Genomic DNA, 17,202 nt, shown 5'->3' on the forward strand with positions numbered 1-17,202 from the left:
CACTGTCAGGGAGTTCCTCCTGGAGTCTACACAGGTAAAATATCAGTGTTACACTGTCAGGGAGTTCCTCCTGAAGTCTACACAGGTAAAATATCAGTGTTACACTGTCAGGGAGTTCCTCCTGGAGTCTACACAGGTAAAATATCAGTGTTACACTGTCGGGGAGTTCCTCCCGGAGTCTACACAGGTAAAATATCAGTGTTACACTGTCAAGGAGTTCCTCCTGAAGTCTACACAGGTAAAATATCAGTGTTACACTGTCAGAGAGTTCCTCCTGGAGTCTACACAGGTAAAATATCAGTGTTACACTGTCACGGAGTTCCTCCTGGAGTCTACACAGGTAAAATATCAGTATTACACTGTCAGGGAGTTCCTCCTAGAGTCTACACATGTAAAAATATCAGTGTTACACTGTCAGGGAGTTCCTCCTGGAGTCTACACAGGTAAAATATCAGTGTTACACTGTCAGGGAGTTCCTCCTGGAGTCTACACAGGTAAAATATCAGTGTTACACTGTTGGGGAGTTCCTCCTGAAGTCTACACAGGTAAAATATCAGTGTTACACTGTCAGGGAGTTCCTCCTGGAGTCTACACAGGTAAAATATCAGTGTAACACTGTCAGGGAGTTCCTCCTGGAGTCTACACAGGTAAAATATCAGTGTTACACTGTCAGGGAGTTCCTCCTGGAGTCTACACAGGTAAAATATCAGTGTTACACTGTCAGGGAGTTCCTCCTGAAGTCTACACAGGTAAAATATCAGTGTTACACTGTCAGGGAGTTCCTCCTGAAGTCTACACAGGTAAAATATCAGTGTTACACTGTTGGGGAGTTCCTCCTGAAGTCTACACAGGTAAAATATCAGTGTTACACTGTCAGGGAGTTCCTCCTGGAGTCTACACAGGTAAAATATCAGTGTTACACTGTCGGGGAGTTCCTCCCGGAGTCTACACAGGTAAAATATCAGTGTTACACTGTCAAGGAGTTCCTCCTGAAGTCTACACAGGTAAAATATCAGTGTTACACTGTCAGGGAGTTCCTCCTGGAGTCTACACAGGTAAAATATCCGTGTTACACTGTCAGGGAGTTCCTCCCGGAGTCTACACAGGTAAAATATCAGTGTTACACTGTCGGGGAGTTCCTCCCGGAGTCTACACAGGTAAAATATCAGTGTTACACTATCAGGGGGTTCCTCCCGGAGTCTACACAGGTAAAATATCAGTGTTACACTGTCGGGGAGTTCCTCCCGGAGTCTACACAGGTAAAATATCAGTGTTACACTGTCAAGGAGTTCCTCCTGAAGTCTACACAGGTAAAATATCCGTGTTACCCTGTCAGGGAGATCCTCCTGGAGTCTAACATGTAAAAATATCAGTGTTACACTGTCAGGGAGTTCCTCCTAGAGTCTGCACAGGTAAACAAAAATATCAATTCATTCATTTTGATGAAACATTTGAAAAAAGGAAACTTTTCTAAGTGGTGAACAAACAACATTAACATCATTCACAGCATAAATAATCATTGTAACCATTTGTGTAATTAAACACATTCTATGTTTGTATCTGCTAGGACGGACTATGTGTTGATGACATGTAACCATTGTAACAGTTGTGTAATTAGACACATTCTATGTTTGTATCTGCTAGGACGACTATGTGTTGATGACATGTAACCATTGTAACAGTTGTGTAATTAGACACATTCTATGTTTGTATCTGCTAGGACGACTATGTGTTGATGACATGTAACCATTGTAACAGTTGTGTAATTAGACACATTCTATGTTTGTATCTCCTAGGACGACTATGTGTTGATGACATGTAACCATTGTAACAGTTGTGTAATTAGACACATTCTATGTTTGTATCTCCTAGGACGACTATGTGTTGATGACATGTAACCATTGTAACAGTTGTGTAATTAGACACATTCTATGTTTGTATCTGCTAGGACGACTATGTGTTGATGACATGTAACCATTGTAACCAGTTGTGTAATTAGACACATTCTATGTTTGTATCTCCTAGGATGACTATGTGTTGATGACATGTAACCATTGTAACAGTTGTGTAATTAGACACATTCTATGTTTGTATCTCCTAGGACGACTATGTGTTGATGACATGTAACCATTGTAACAGTTGTGTAATTATACACATTCTATGTTTGTATCTCCTAGGACGACTATGTGTTGATGACATGTAACCATTGTAACAGTTGTGTAATTAGACACATTCTATGTTTGTATCTGCTAGGACGACTATGTGTTGATGACATGTAACCATTGTAACAGTTGTGTAATTAGACACATTCTATGTTTGTATCTGCTAGGACGACTATGTGTTGATGACATGTAACCATTGTAACAGTTGTGTAATTAGACACATTCTATGTTTGTATCTCCTAGGACGACTATGTGTTGATGACATGTAACCATTGTAACAGTTGTGTAATTAGACACATTCTATGTTTGTATCTGCTAGGACGACTATGTGTTGATGACATGTAACCATTGTAACAGTTGTGTAATTAGACACATTCTATGTTTGTATCTCCTAGGACGACTATGTGTTGATGACATGTAACCATTGTAACAGTTGTGTAATTAGACACATTCTATGTTTGTATCTCCTAGGACGACTATGTGTTGATGACATGTAACCATTGTAACAGTTGTATAATTAGACACATTCTATGTTTGTATCTGCTAGGACGACTATGTGTTGATGACATGTAACCATTGTAACAGTTGTGTAATTAGACACATTCTATGTTTGTATCTGCTAGGACGACTATGTGTTGATGACATGTAACCATTGTAACAGTTGTGTAATTAGACACATTCTATGTTTGTATCTGCTAGGACGACTATGTGTTGATGACATGTAACCATTGTAACAGTTGTGTAATTATACACATTCTATGTTTGTATCTCCTAGGACGACTATGTGTTGATGACATGTAACCATTGTAACAGTTGTGTAATTAGACACATTCTATGTTTGTATCTCCTAGGACGACTATGTGTTGATGACATGTAACCATTGTAACAGTTGTATAATTAGACACATTCTATGTTTGTATCTGCTAGGACGACTATGTGTTGATGACATGTAACCATTGTAACAGTTGTGTAATTAGACACATTCTATGTTTGTATCTCCTAGGACGACTGTGTGTTGATGACATGTAACCATTGTAATAGTTGTGTAATTAGACACATTCTATGTTTGTATCTCCTAGGACGACTATGTGTTGATGACATGTAACCATTGTAACATTTGTATAATTAGACACATTCTATGTTTGTATCTCCTAGGACGACTATGTGTTGATGACATGTAACCATTGTAACAGTTGTATAATTAGACACATTCTATGTTTGTATCTCCTAGGACGACTATGTGTTGATGACATGTAACCATTGTAACAGTTGTGTAATTAGACACATTCTATGTTTGTATCTCCTAGGACGACTATGTGTTGATGACATGTAACCATTGTAACAGTTGTGTTATTAGACACATTCTATGTTTGTATCTCCTAGGACGACTATGTGTTGATGACATGTAACCATTGTAACAGTTGTATAATTAGACACATTCTATGTTTGTATCTCCTAGGACGACTATGTGTTGATGACATGTAACCATTGTAACAGTTGTATAATTAGACACATTCTATGTTTGTATCTCCTAGGACGACTATGTGTTGATGACATGTAACCATTGTAATAGTTGTGTAATTAGACACATTCTATGTTTGTATCTGCTAGGACGACTATGTGTTGATGACATGTAACCATTGTAACAGTTGTGTAATTAGACACATTCTATGTTTGTATCTCCTAGGACGACTATGTGTTGATGACATGTAACCATTGTAACAGTTGTGTAATTAGACACATTCTATGTTTGTATCTCCTAGGACGACTATGTGTTGATGACATGTAACCATTGTAACAGTTGTGTAATTAGACACATTCTATGTTTGTATCTCCTAGGACGACTATGTGTTGATGACATGTAACCATTGTAACAGTTGTGTAATTAGACACATTCTATGTTTGTATCTACTAGGACGACTATGTGTTGATGACATGTAACCATTGTAACTGTTGTGTAATTAGACACATTCTATGTTTGTATCTACTAGGACGACTATGTGTTGATGACATGTAACCATTGTAACAGTTGTATAATTAGACACATTCTATGTTTGTATCTCCTAGGACGACTATGTGTTGATGACATGTAACCATTGTAACTGTTGTGTAATTAGACACATTCTATGTTTGTATCTCCTAGGACGACTATGTGTTGATGACATGTAACCATTGTAATAGTTGTGTAATTAGACACATTCTATGTTTGTATCTCCTAGGACGACTATGTGTTGATGACATGTAACCATTGTAACAGTTGTGTAATTAGACACATTCTATGTTTGTATCTCCTAGGACGACTATGTGTTGATGACATGTAACCATTGTAACTGTTGTGTAATTAGACACATTCTATGTTTGTATCTCCTAGGACGACTATGTGTTGATGACATGTAACCATTGTAACAGTTGTGTAATTAGACACATTCTATGTTTGTATCTCCTAGGACGACTATGTGTTGATGACATGTAACCATTGTAACAGTTGTGTAATTAGACACATTCTATGTTTGTATCTCCTAGGACGACTATGTGTTGATGACATGTAACCATTGTAACAGTTGTGTATAATTAGACACATTCTATGACACATTCTATGTTTGTATCTCCTAGGACGACTATGTGTTGATGACATGTAACCATTGTAACAGTTGTGTAATTAGACACATTCTATGTTTGTATCTCCTAGGACGACTATGTGTTGATGACACGTAACCATTGTAACAGTTGTATAATTAGACACATTCTATGTTTGTATCTCCTAGGACGACTATGTGTTGATGACCCGGATCCTTACCTGTGATGGCTGGCCTCAGAAGGAGCAGCCGTTATGGAAAGCTTTTGATATGATAGAGACTGTGAAGGACCTACACAAACAAAACGATATTGGACCTGTTATTGTCGTGGACAGGTAAGGCTTCTGGTGTTGTAGTCCTTGTCAGTGTAGAGAACTACTAAGATAAAGGTATTACATGTTTACATCTAGATAGATTAATGAGTTCTAGTTCATGGTTTAATAAATATGTGTTTGTTAACCATTTCACCTCCGAAATATCAGAATGGACTGGTCTAGTCTTTGATATAGAAGAGTTCAAGTGTGCCTTCAGGGACGAATGAGTTAACAAAAGAAATGATTAAACATAAAATTATGTGGTTATGATGAGTAAGACTGAGGAATATCACATTATGTTGTAATAATTACTATTTTGTGTCTGACAGGTACGGCGGAGTAGAGGGTTGTGTGTTCTGTGCCCTATGGTCACTACATGACCAACAGATTCATGACAAAGTAGTGGACACCTACCATCTGTGTAAATTGTTCCATCTCAAACGGCCAGGTATCATCGGGACACAGGTAAGTTAGTATAACATGTACATCATACAGGAGGTTTTAATAGAATGAAGTTCACCCTCTCTCCATTCTGTATTTCATCTTCTGTATAAATTCTTATCATTAACTTATGATTTGGGTGTTTTAGGTCACCTGAGATGAATCTAATCGCCTTTCATGCGTCGTGTGTCTGTAAACAATTTACATTTTCGATTTCTTCTCCAAAACAGATGAAGCAAATCCAATGATTTTTTTGCAAAAATCTTCTAAAGGCATAAGGCCAATCAAAATTGTGAACGATATGCCCCCCTGCCACCAGGGGGCTGTGGGAGGGGCCAAAATGGGTAAAGATGATTAGATTTCAAATAACTTCTTTTCATTTCGCAGCTTTGCGAATAAAACACTCTTCATAGATAGAAGGATCTTAAGGCCCTCTGCGAGTATTGTGAATTTCATGGCCCTGAGGTCTCTGATTTTTCGCTGGGGAGATGGTCAAATTTACTATAGTTTAAATAGGAGAAACACTTTTCTGAGCATTATTTGCTCAGTTTTCATAGGAAATGAATGAAACTTGGTTAGAATTATAAGCCTCAGATAGCATTATAACATGGTATCCAAACTGATTGTGGCTGACAACCCAGGGGCCAGGGGCATGGGGCCAAAAGGGGTCAAAATGACTAAAGTTTCAAAAATCTTCTGAATTCACAAATGTGATAGAATTAAATACTCTTCATAGATTAAAAGGTAAAATCGGTAAAATCACTGAATGACTCCAAGAGCCTGATAGGTGCAATGGGCTAATATATAGTGTTAAAATGTGTTTGTTACATTCTGCATCAGAACTTATAGATCAGGTGGCTGTTAAGGCCGGTAGTGTATTTATGTAATATTTATATAAATTTCAAATTGTAACAATTCAATATATTGGCTCATGAATAGATATATTTATAACAATGGCTGTGATTGGCTATTGCATCACTGCTGTTGACAGCCTGTTTTGATGATTATGATTGGCTGTTGAAGCCATACCATGTGTGAATACTTTATGTGATTGGCTGTTGAAGCCATACCATGTGTGAATACTTTGTGTGATTGGCTGTTGAAGCCATACCATGTGTGAATACTTTGTGTGATTGGCTGTTGAAGCCATACCATGTGTGAATACTTTGTGTGATTGGCTGTTGAAGCCATACCATGTGTGAATACTTTGTGTGATTGGCTGTTGAAGCCATACCATGTGTGAATACTTTGTGTGATTGGCTGTTGAAGCCATACCATGTGTGAATACTTTGTGTGATTGGCTGTTGAAGCCATACCATGTGTGAATACTTTGTGTGATTGGCTGTTGAAGCCATACCATGTGTGAATACTTTGTGTGATTGGCTGTTGAAGCCATACCATGTGTGAATACTTTGTGTGATTGGCTGTTGAAGCCATACCATGTGTGAATACTTTGTGTGATTGGCTGTTGAAGCCATACCATGTGTGAATACTTTATGTGATTGGCTGTTTTGTCTTGTTACAGGAGGATTACCTGTTCCTACACAAAGCCATGGAGAGTTACATACAGGACTGTAGTGAAAAGGAATCAAATCATCTCTCTCATCACTTACATTTACGGAACTCTTCTAAGAAAAACGGCACAATGCCACGGAGTCCAACATTATCAATAAAAGCGGAGACAATTGTGTGACACATGATGGAACGTATGGTTGTCGTGCAGCCCCAATGTTGTGGTGTCACTGGCTGTTCATCCATTGGTGCTTTTGTCTGGTTTCTGCACAGATTGTTGTTGTTGTCGTCGTCCATCCATAGACTGGCACCAAGACATATTTGGTCCATGTGTACTCATCACAGAGGATTACGGCAGTCTGCCCAAATCATTCCATAGTATACTCAACTGTAACCAGACAACTCCAAAGTTGTGAGATCAGTCCGATTTGTGCCATGTGTCCATCCTGAATGTGATGGAAAAGACTGGTTTGGTGGTGGTTCTACCTTAACCAACTACAGACCATTACAATGGAGATTACAGCTCCCTGTATCAGCACAGTCAGTCGAAGGAGTAAAACAATAGACCCAGGGCCATGGCCTGGTCAAGGTCATACACATCAGCCCATTTAGGGTTTCTCTTGTGTCAAGGTCAAACAACAAGACGCTCTATAGGGCATTGTTTGTGTCAAGGTCATACACATCAGCCCATTTAGGGTTTTTCTTGTAATCTGTGTCAAGGTCAAACAACAGGCCGCTCTATAGGGCAATTTTTGTGTCAAGGTCATACACATCAGCCCATTTAGGGTTTCTCTTGTAATCTGTGTCAAGGTTGTATAACACCAGCCTCTTGAGGTTGTCCTCTGTATCAAGGTGTGTTTTGATGCCCTAACAGAACATTGTCCTTGTCAAGGTCATACAATAACCACAAGGTCACACATTTCAAGCCCATGTAGTCAAGATTATTCAACACTGACTTCTACAATGATTTTTCACTGTTAAAGACTAGGATTATCAGTGTCATGATTTTGTGTTATTAAAGAGTACTGTCCTATTTATAAAATGTTTCATTGCATTTCCCAAAGTCTTAAGTGTGTTAATGATATGTTATAAAAGTGTAAATCATGTATGGAGGATCACATCATGTAATATTACATATGATTAAATAATTACAAGCCTGCAATTGTATTGTGTAACCTGCATTAGTGTACTTCATGTTTCATACATAATTCAGCTAAATACATTTTAACTTAATGCTTTATTCCTGTGTCACTCAGTAGATGATTGTTATGAAATACCAAACCAACATGTGCCAATCTAAGTAAAAGCCTATTTCCTGCCATATCATCACCAATCTGTCCAGTAGGACCAACCATGTCGGCTTTAACCCATCATCACCAATCTGTCCAGTAGGACCGACCATGTCGACTTTAACCCATCATCACCAATCTGTCCAGTAGGACCGACCATGTCGACTTTAACCCATCATCACCAATCTGTCCAGTAGGACCGACCATGTCGACTTTAACCCATCATCACCAATCTGTCCAGTAGGACCAACCATGTCGACTTTAACCCATCATCACCAATCTGTCCAGTAGGACCGACCATGTCGACTTTAACCTATCATCACCAATCTGTCCAGTAGGACTGACCATGTCGACTTTAACCCATCATCACCAATCTGTCCAGTAGGACCAACCATGTCGACTTTAACCCATCATCACCAATCTGTCCAGTAGGACCAACCATGTCGACTTTAACCCATCATCACCAATCTGTCCAGTAGGACCGACCATGTCGACTTTAACCCATCATCACCAATCTGTCCAGTAGGACCAACCAAGTCGACTTTAACCCATCATCTCTCTCGTGTATCTCGTTATGTTTCATTGTAAGACACATGTTGGATGGTATGTGTTTAGTACTAATGGGACTACTGTACAGCTAGTTATCTCCGTGGGATGATATCTTTTATACGAATTCGTTCTGAACAGAAACCTTATTCGTACAATAATAAGTAGTTTATAGATCAGTTGTATGTACTCTTCAAGTCATAATACTAGATACATATATGTAATTTAGAATGGTTCATATTAAAATTTTCCTGTGTATTAAAATCAAAATTGTGAAAATGTTTATATGTATTAAAATCAAAATTGTGAAATATTTGTCCTGCAAATATAATTGGCTATATGGTACATCAGATGTAACTGGTTTTCACATTATTCTATAAGTTACATGCTTTCTGCCACCGTTGGTACTTGGTAATGTATTATCATAGTTACTGTACATTGTGATAATGTCCTCCTGGCAAACTTTTAGTATAATCCATTACATTGTTCTAATTTCCTTATATTTGGTTTACATTCGTTTAGTTGTATAGAATTTTGTTACCATTTTTATGCATAATTCAGACTGCAGTTTATTAAAGATGCTCCACCGCCGAGCTCCACCGCCGACAGAGCATAAAGATATTCATCATTTGAACAATATTGGTGTTTATCGTGTATATACACTAATTAACACAAAAAATAATGTGAAATAATTTTTTTTCGCCTTTGGTGGATACGGAAGTTCACTAAATCGTCTGCTCCTGTTTTTGCATTTGTCAGCGGTGGAGCATCCAGAAGTATAAACATTGGGAAGTTCAGCTCAGCCAAAAACATATTTTTTCTGATTTCATTTAATGTTTAACACCAATTTGGAAATCATCTGTGACACAAAGTGTTTTTATTTGATGGTATTAAAAATGAATAAGTTTCATCATTTTTTCTCAGGACTTGTGTTTCATTGGCAAGTATGTTGTCATTATAAGTTCATGATCATGTTTATGTTAACAGACAGATTTCACTATAAATGTATTCATTGTAATGCTGCTCTAATCCTGTATAAATGATCCAATCCTGTTGTACCCATGGACATGGTCACTATAAAATGTATTACAATAGGGGGAAATAGAGGTTAATAAATCGCTACTTGTTCCTAGAGTTCAGCATGGAATTGTAACCAAATTTAGCCACAAACATCCTTGGGCGGAGGGGAAACAGAACTTGTATAAATTTTGGCTCTGACCCCCCGGGGGCAGGAGGGGCGGGGCCCAATAGGGGAAATAGAGGTAAATCCTTTAAATCGCTACTTGTCCTAGAGTTCTGCATGGATTGTAACCAAAATTAGCCACAAACATCCTTGGGGGAAGGGGAACAGAACTTGTATAAATTTTGGCTCTGGATGCTGCTCCAATCCTGTATAAATGATCCAATGTTGTACCCATGCCACAAACATCCTGTGGGGGAAACGATGGTCACTATAAAATGTATTACATTAATGTTGTAAAAGTCTAGCCATTATAGGTTGATGATGAAATTGGAGGATAAGAATCGTCATGGTAACTCGGTCACTAACCAGAACCATTGCAGCTATAACTAAAATAACCGTAATATGTTGATTTTATTAATTTTTGTTGCTAAAAACTTTCACGTTCCTTAGAGCTTGATATGTAGGTCATGTCATTAAAATAAAAAAATTGTAGAAATCTCTTTAACTCATTCACCCCTGAAATTTCATAATGGACTGATCTATTCTTTGATTAAGAAGAGCCTAAATGTGTCAACAGGGGTGAGTGAGTTAATCTAGATTTCTAGATGGCATTTTAATTCTATGAATTAGTAGGGGGTTTGGTAGTATACTGTTATAGATTTTGACTGCTACTAATTTAGGGTTGATTTCCTACATATGTAGTTTGGTAGTGTACTGTTGTAGATTTTGACCACTACTAATTTAGGGTTGATTTCCTACATATGTAGTTTGGTAGTGTACTGTTGTAGATTTTGACTGCTACTAATTTAGGGTTGATTTCCTACATATGTAGTACCAGGTTCACATCCTGTTGTAGATTTTGACCACTACTAATTTAGGGTTGATTTCCTACATATGTAGTTTGGTAGTGTACTGTTGTAGATTTTGACTGCTACTAATTTAGGGTTGATTTCCTACATATGTAGTTTGGTAGTATACTGTTGTAGATTTTGACTGCTACTAATTTAGGGGTTATTTCCTACATATGTAGTACCAGGTTCACATCCTTGTTTAAAGCAATAATATCATCCTGTAATCTTATTATCTTCAAATCAAAATTTATTAAGATAGATGTTCAATATGAAATGTTCAAAATGAACTCCACCAGAAATTGCCTAGATCCGATATTAACAATGTTTTTTACACATTAAAAGCATAGTTTTTCTTAACAGAGAATGAACTGTGTACTTGATTAATACTGTAGAAGGTACAGTCTACTGTCTAGTAGGTGGGGCACTGATCAGGTAGATTAATGGTAAACAATTGTATTAACTATGCTGAGTAATTAATTAATACTGTAGAAGATACAGTCTACTGTCTAGTAGGTGGGGCACTGATCAGGTAGATTAATGGTAAACAATTGTATTAACTATGCTGAGTAATTAATTAATACTGTAGAAGATACAGTCTACTGTCTAGTAGGTGGGACACTGATCAGGTAGATGTAATATGACCTCAATCTTAAATATGCTCCACCGCTGACAAATGGTATTTTTTCTCTATCAAAAACAGGAGTAAATGAATACGTATTTTTCTTAAGTTACAAAAGTTACTTACTTTACACCATTACTACCATTGAAAAGTTGAGCTTATTAAAAATAATTAATTGCATCACGAAACAATTCTATGGCACTATGTCCTATATATATGGATTGGGTACGGTACTCATTGCGCTAAAAACATAATTAATTATCTTAAATTGTTTTTTGTGTTAATTAGACATATATATACACAATTAAACACCAATTAATGTTCAAATGATGAGTATCTTCAATGATTACACTTGTAAACGTAAATGATTGTATTTTGTCTTTTCACAATATCTGGTTAAAACAACAGTAATATTGGAGATGATGCGACATGATAAAGTGTTGTCCTGACCTTGATAACTGGTTGACCTTTTACAATCAGATGACCTTTAGACTATTTTTAGTGCTAGGTGACCTTGAGCTTATAATTGATGTTCCCATGTATATATGTTTTACCTCTGTTTTTATTTTGCTCAATTTTGATTGTTGTTTAAGACACTTGGAGATGGATGTTGTGTTAGGTATCAGGACACCAGAGATGGTGGATTTATAACATATTTTATAGGCATTGAAGATTTTCTTTTAATCTTTGTGAACAACAACTATAACTTTTTGTATGAGATTTTAGACTTCGTGTATTTTTACTGTCCCGTATCCTTTGATAAGCTGTAAGGATATAGTTGTCTATTATAGATTTTAAAGAGATATTAATGCTATTCAAAGTAAGTGTGTGTTATATCAGAAACTATAAAATAGTGAATATTACTTTTTTTTTTGTAATGCACAGTAATTTGAATATACAGAATTCATTATGTGTTTTTGAATGTCCTAATGAGAACAACAGATTACTGAGCCGTAGACAAATCAGAATGGTATTGCTATATTTTTGTATGATATTACACTTAGTATAGATATTAAGTATTTGTAGCGACCAGAAAACAGTGGAGGAAAAAGGGGGATTGATTTTTATTGACATGTTGTGTACATGTTTTTATGTAGAACCCTACATATGAACCTTGTGTTGTGTAACTATTTAAGCCGAATCTGCCAAATGTATTTTACATTATATTTAATGACTTGATTAACAATGCTATCTGCTGCCAGTTTTTGAAATGAAAAAAAAAATTAGTATCATTTACATTTAAATAGTTTTAATCATAAACCCATTTTTATTTAATTACAAAACCATATCTGTTACCAAAAGGAGATGCTTTATTTCCTTTGATTGATCATATTCTGCTTTGCTAACCCATTTTGTATTATATGGTTGTATTTATTACAAAGATTGTAATTATTACTGTGTGTATATTAGAGTCATAAAAAATCTAATTACATAATATGATTGTCTGCTTAATTCATATGTCAGTGTACCAATGACTGATACATAGTTTCTGTAGAATCTGTTTATGTATCCTATGTGTATGATTGGTGTGTGCCAGACCAATGTGACATACATCTTAAGTCGGCTAACAAAGTCACAAGTATATCATAGTTGTAGAGTATAGATGTTTGTTATTCACAGGCACAAAACTTCAAACCATGGCCCATATATATATAACATGTATAATTAGTATATAATTTACATATAGATATGGGCAATGAGATGAAAGTGACAAGCCTCTGTGACTTAGCTGACAAAGAACCTGATTAATTGAATTATATATGTACAAATGTAATGATCAGCTAATAAAATTAAATTATATATGTACAAGTGTAATGATCAGCTACTAAAAGTATCATAGTAATCAAGACATGTATTATCATAGTGTACATTCTAATTTATACCATGTACTTCCATGTTATATAGCTTCTAGTCATACATGCTTTCTGTGTGAGTGTTTCTCTGTATGTTTATAATTACAGGCCAAACCAATTGTGTATATGTTATGTGTCCTCACAACTAGACCATGCATCATTATGGCTGTCTGTGCTAGGCAGGCAACAAAAGTATCATGTCAATTCATGATTAGGATTACTGTATGCTGTGAAAATCAGAAGTCAAATTGCATCATGAGGAAATTAAATTGGATAAAATATTCTCGTATAAATATAGGTGTGGCTGGAATTTGAGAGCTTCTTTCATATTAAGTAATGTCATCCCTGATGTATGTTATCATAAAAGGAAATGAATCCTATTTGTTAAAACTTGTTATTTGTGTTCATGAACAAATATGTGTATATGTATATGTTATTTAAACCTCATCACTAGCATGTTAAAAAAACAAAACTAAAATTCCCTCATATTATTAAAGATGTCGAGGTTCACCTTTCTAAAAACCAAAAAAAACCAAAAACAAGCAAAAACACTGCTGCTTGAGGATCAGACTATAATTCTAATTAATCTCTGTAGAATATTTGAGATCAATCCTGGACATTAATATTCATCTCATCTGTAATTAAAGGTGTCAAATCTGACATGTACATTATTAGCTGCTGGAATATAATGTAAACTGTTGATGAGAGAATTGAGGATTTGTTTTACATGATGGTGTATAAAGGACAATTTGTTGTGTGTATTCAAGTGTTGTGATTGTCTGATCATCAGCTTTTGTTGTTAAAAATTGTATGTACATTGTACAGATTTTCTAACAAATTACCATCAATATCTTAATAGATCTTTCAGAAAGTAAATGTTGTTTGTTATTTATTCATTATCAATATCTATAACCGGTAGTTCTAAAGAACCAAACATCCATATGCATTTTAGGTCATCTGACCTATCTTGTTTGTTAAAGCTGAGCTGACAGACTGGAGATTGAACTAGGAATCTCCCAACACTAGCCAGATACTCTACCTATTGAGCTACCATCCCCAATCTCCAGGGGTTATTATCATAGACGCTCTGAAGTGAGCGAAAGTGATCATAATGACCCCTGGAGATTGAGGATGCCTGGTCACCACAGGGACCTGGCACAAATTTCTAAGCAATAGTATTGATATATATGTATGTATAGATACTGTTGGTTAGGAATTTGTGCCAGGTCCCTGTGCTGGTCACCAATGATTGGCCCAGTCCATTCCGGCGACACTTGGAAGACAAATAAAAGTCATTTATCAGGTCATCTGACCCGAAGGGTCAGCATGACCTATTGTCATCATGCACCGTCTGCCGTCGTGCGCCGTGCGTAAACTTTTCATTCAAACGACTTCTAAATAACCGAAAGGCCAGGGTACTGATATTTGGCCTGTAGCATGCTGGGATGAAGGGCTATCAAGTTTGTTCAAATGAATGACCTTGATCTTCATTCAAGGTCACAGGGGTCAAAAAGGCTAAAATCTTCAAACGACTTCTTGTCAAGAACCAGAAGGCCCAGGGTACTGATATTGGGCCACTGACATGCTGGGATGAAGGGCTATCAAGTTTGTTCAAATGAATGACCTTGATCTTCATTCAAGGTCACAGGGGTCAAAAAGGCTAAAATCTTCAAACGACTTCTTCTCAAGAACCAGAAGGCCCAGGGTACTGATATTGGGCCACTGACAAGCTGGGATGAAGGGCTACCAAGTTTGTTCAAATGAATGACCTTGATCTTCATTCAAGGTCACAGGGGTCAAAAAGACTAAAATATTTAAACGGCTTCTTCTCAAGAACTAGAAGGCCTAGAGACCTGATATTGGGCCGCTGACATGCTGGGATGAAGGGCTACCAAAATTGTTCAAATGAATGACCTTGACCTTAATTCAAGGTCACAGTGGTCAAAAAGACTAAAATCTTCAAACGACTTCTTCTCAAGAACCAGAAGGTCCAGGGTACTGATATTGGGCCTGTAGCATGCTGGGATGAAGGGCTACCAAGTTTGTTCAAATGAATTACCTTGATCTTCATTCAAGGTCAAAGGGGTCAAAAAGGCTAAAATCTTCAAACGACTTCTTCTCAAGAACCAGAAGGCCCAGGCAACTGATATTGGGCCCCTGACATGCTGGAATGAAGGGCTATCAAGTTTGTTCAAATGAATGACCTTGATCTTCATTCAAGGTCACAGGGGTCAAAAAGGCTAAAATATTTAAACGGCTTCTTCTCAAGAACTAGAAGGCCTAGAGACCTGATATTGGGCCGCTGACATGCTGGGATGAAGGGCTACCAAAATTGTTCAAATGAATGACCTTGACCTTAATTCAAGGTCACAGTGGTCAAAAAGACTAAAATCTTCAAACGACTTCTTCTCAAGAACCAGAAGGCCCAGGGTACTGATATTGGGCCTGTAGCATGCTGAGATGAAGGGCTACCAAGTTTGTTCAAATGAATGACCTTGACCTTCATTCAAGGTCACAGGGGTCAAATAGGCCAAAATCCTTTAAACAACTTCTTGTGAATAACTAAGAGGCCTATAGGCCTGATATTGGGCCCCTGACATGCTGGGATGAAGGGCTATCATGTTTGTTCAAATGAATGACCTTGATCTTAATTTAAGGTCACAGGGGTCAAAAAGACTAAAATCTTCAAACGACTTCTTCTCAAGAACCAGAAGGCCCAGGTACTGATATTGGGCCCCTGACATGCTGGGATGAAGGGCTATCAAGTTTGTTCAAATGAATGACCTTGATCTTCATTCAAGGTCAAAGGGGTCAAAAAGGCTAAAATCTTCAAACGACTTCTTCTCAAGAATCAAAGGCCCAGGGTACTGATATTGGGCCTGTAGCACAGGGGTCAAATAGGCTTAAATTCTTTAAACAACTTCTTGTGAATAACTAAGAGGCCTACAGACCTGATATTGGGCCACTGACATGCTGGGATGAAGGGCTATCACGTTTTTTCAAATGAATGACCTTGACCTTCAATCAAGGTCACAGGGGTCAAATAGGCTAAAATCTTTAAATGACTTCTTTTCAAGAACCAAAAGGCTCAGGGTTCTCATATTATTCCTGTCACATGCTGGAATGAAGGGCTACCAAGTTTGTGCAAATGAATAACCTTGACCTTCATTCAAGGTCACGGGGGTCAAATAAGTTTAAATCTTTAAACAACTTCCTCTCAAGAACCGAAAGATCTAGGATACTCATATTAGGCCTGCAGCATGCTTTGATGAAGGGCTACCAAGTTTGTTCAAATTAATGACCTTGACTGTCATTCAATGTCACAGGGGTCAAAAAGGTTAAAATCCTTAAACGACTTCTTGAGAATAACTAGGAGGCCTAGAGACCTGATATTGGGCCTGTGACATGCTGGGATGAAGAGCTACTAAGTTTGATCTAATGAATGACCTTGACCTTCATCCAAGGTCACAGGGGTCAAATAGGCTAAAATCTTAAAATAACTTTTTGTGAATAACTAAGAGGCCTAGAGAGACCCGATATTGGGCCTGTGACATGCTAGGATGAAGGGCTTCCATATTTGTTTTAAAAGAATGACCTTGATCTTCATTCAAGGTCACAGGGGTCAAAATGGCTAAAATCTTTAAATGACTATGTTGTATTGTGCCAATAATCAGATGACCGTTAAGGCCCGTGGGCCTCTTGTATTACTGTGGATATTTAGTTGAGGGAACTTATTCTGGAGAAAGGAAAATGCAGTAATCAGACTTGACTTGGACCCAAGAATCTCTGACCGCTAGCGGAATGATCTTTTTTATAATACAGATTCATGCACAAGGACATGGCACATTTTTTAACC

At 37.1% G+C, this 17,202-nt stretch overlaps 1 protein-coding gene and 1 long non-coding RNA gene across 10 annotated transcripts in view; both read left to right on the forward strand.

Annotated features, from left to right (window-relative positions):
• Positions 1-8,414, forward strand: part of LOC138305181 (tyrosine-protein phosphatase 99A-like) — a 76,535-nt gene extending 68,121 nt beyond the window's left edge. For all 9 annotated transcript variants that reach the window (XM_069245605.1, XM_069245606.1, XM_069245604.1 and 6 more), the window contains 3 exons: positions 4,928-5,073; positions 5,382-5,517; positions 7,019-8,414. In XM_069245605.1, coding sequence (XP_069101706.1) covers positions 4,928-5,073; positions 5,382-5,517; positions 7,019-7,186 — 450 coding nt within the window. In that variant the 3' untranslated portion in view covers positions 7,187-8,414. The remainder of the gene's footprint in view (positions 1-4,927; positions 5,074-5,381; positions 5,518-7,018) is intronic.
• Positions 8,415-10,873: 2,459 nt separating this feature from the next.
• On the forward strand, positions 10,874-14,222 carry LOC138305182 (uncharacterized). Its single transcript, XR_011205668.1, has 2 exons — positions 10,874-11,317; positions 11,408-14,222. It is a non-coding gene; the product is annotated as an uncharacterized lncRNA (long non-coding RNA).
• The last annotated feature ends 2,980 nt before the right edge of the window (positions 14,223-17,202 follow it).

This window comes from Argopecten irradians, chromosome 12, assembly GCF_041381155.1.
Source record: "Argopecten irradians isolate NY chromosome 12, Ai_NY, whole genome shotgun sequence".
Classification (NCBI taxonomy): Eukaryota; Metazoa; Mollusca; class Bivalvia; order Pectinida; family Pectinidae; genus Argopecten; species Argopecten irradians.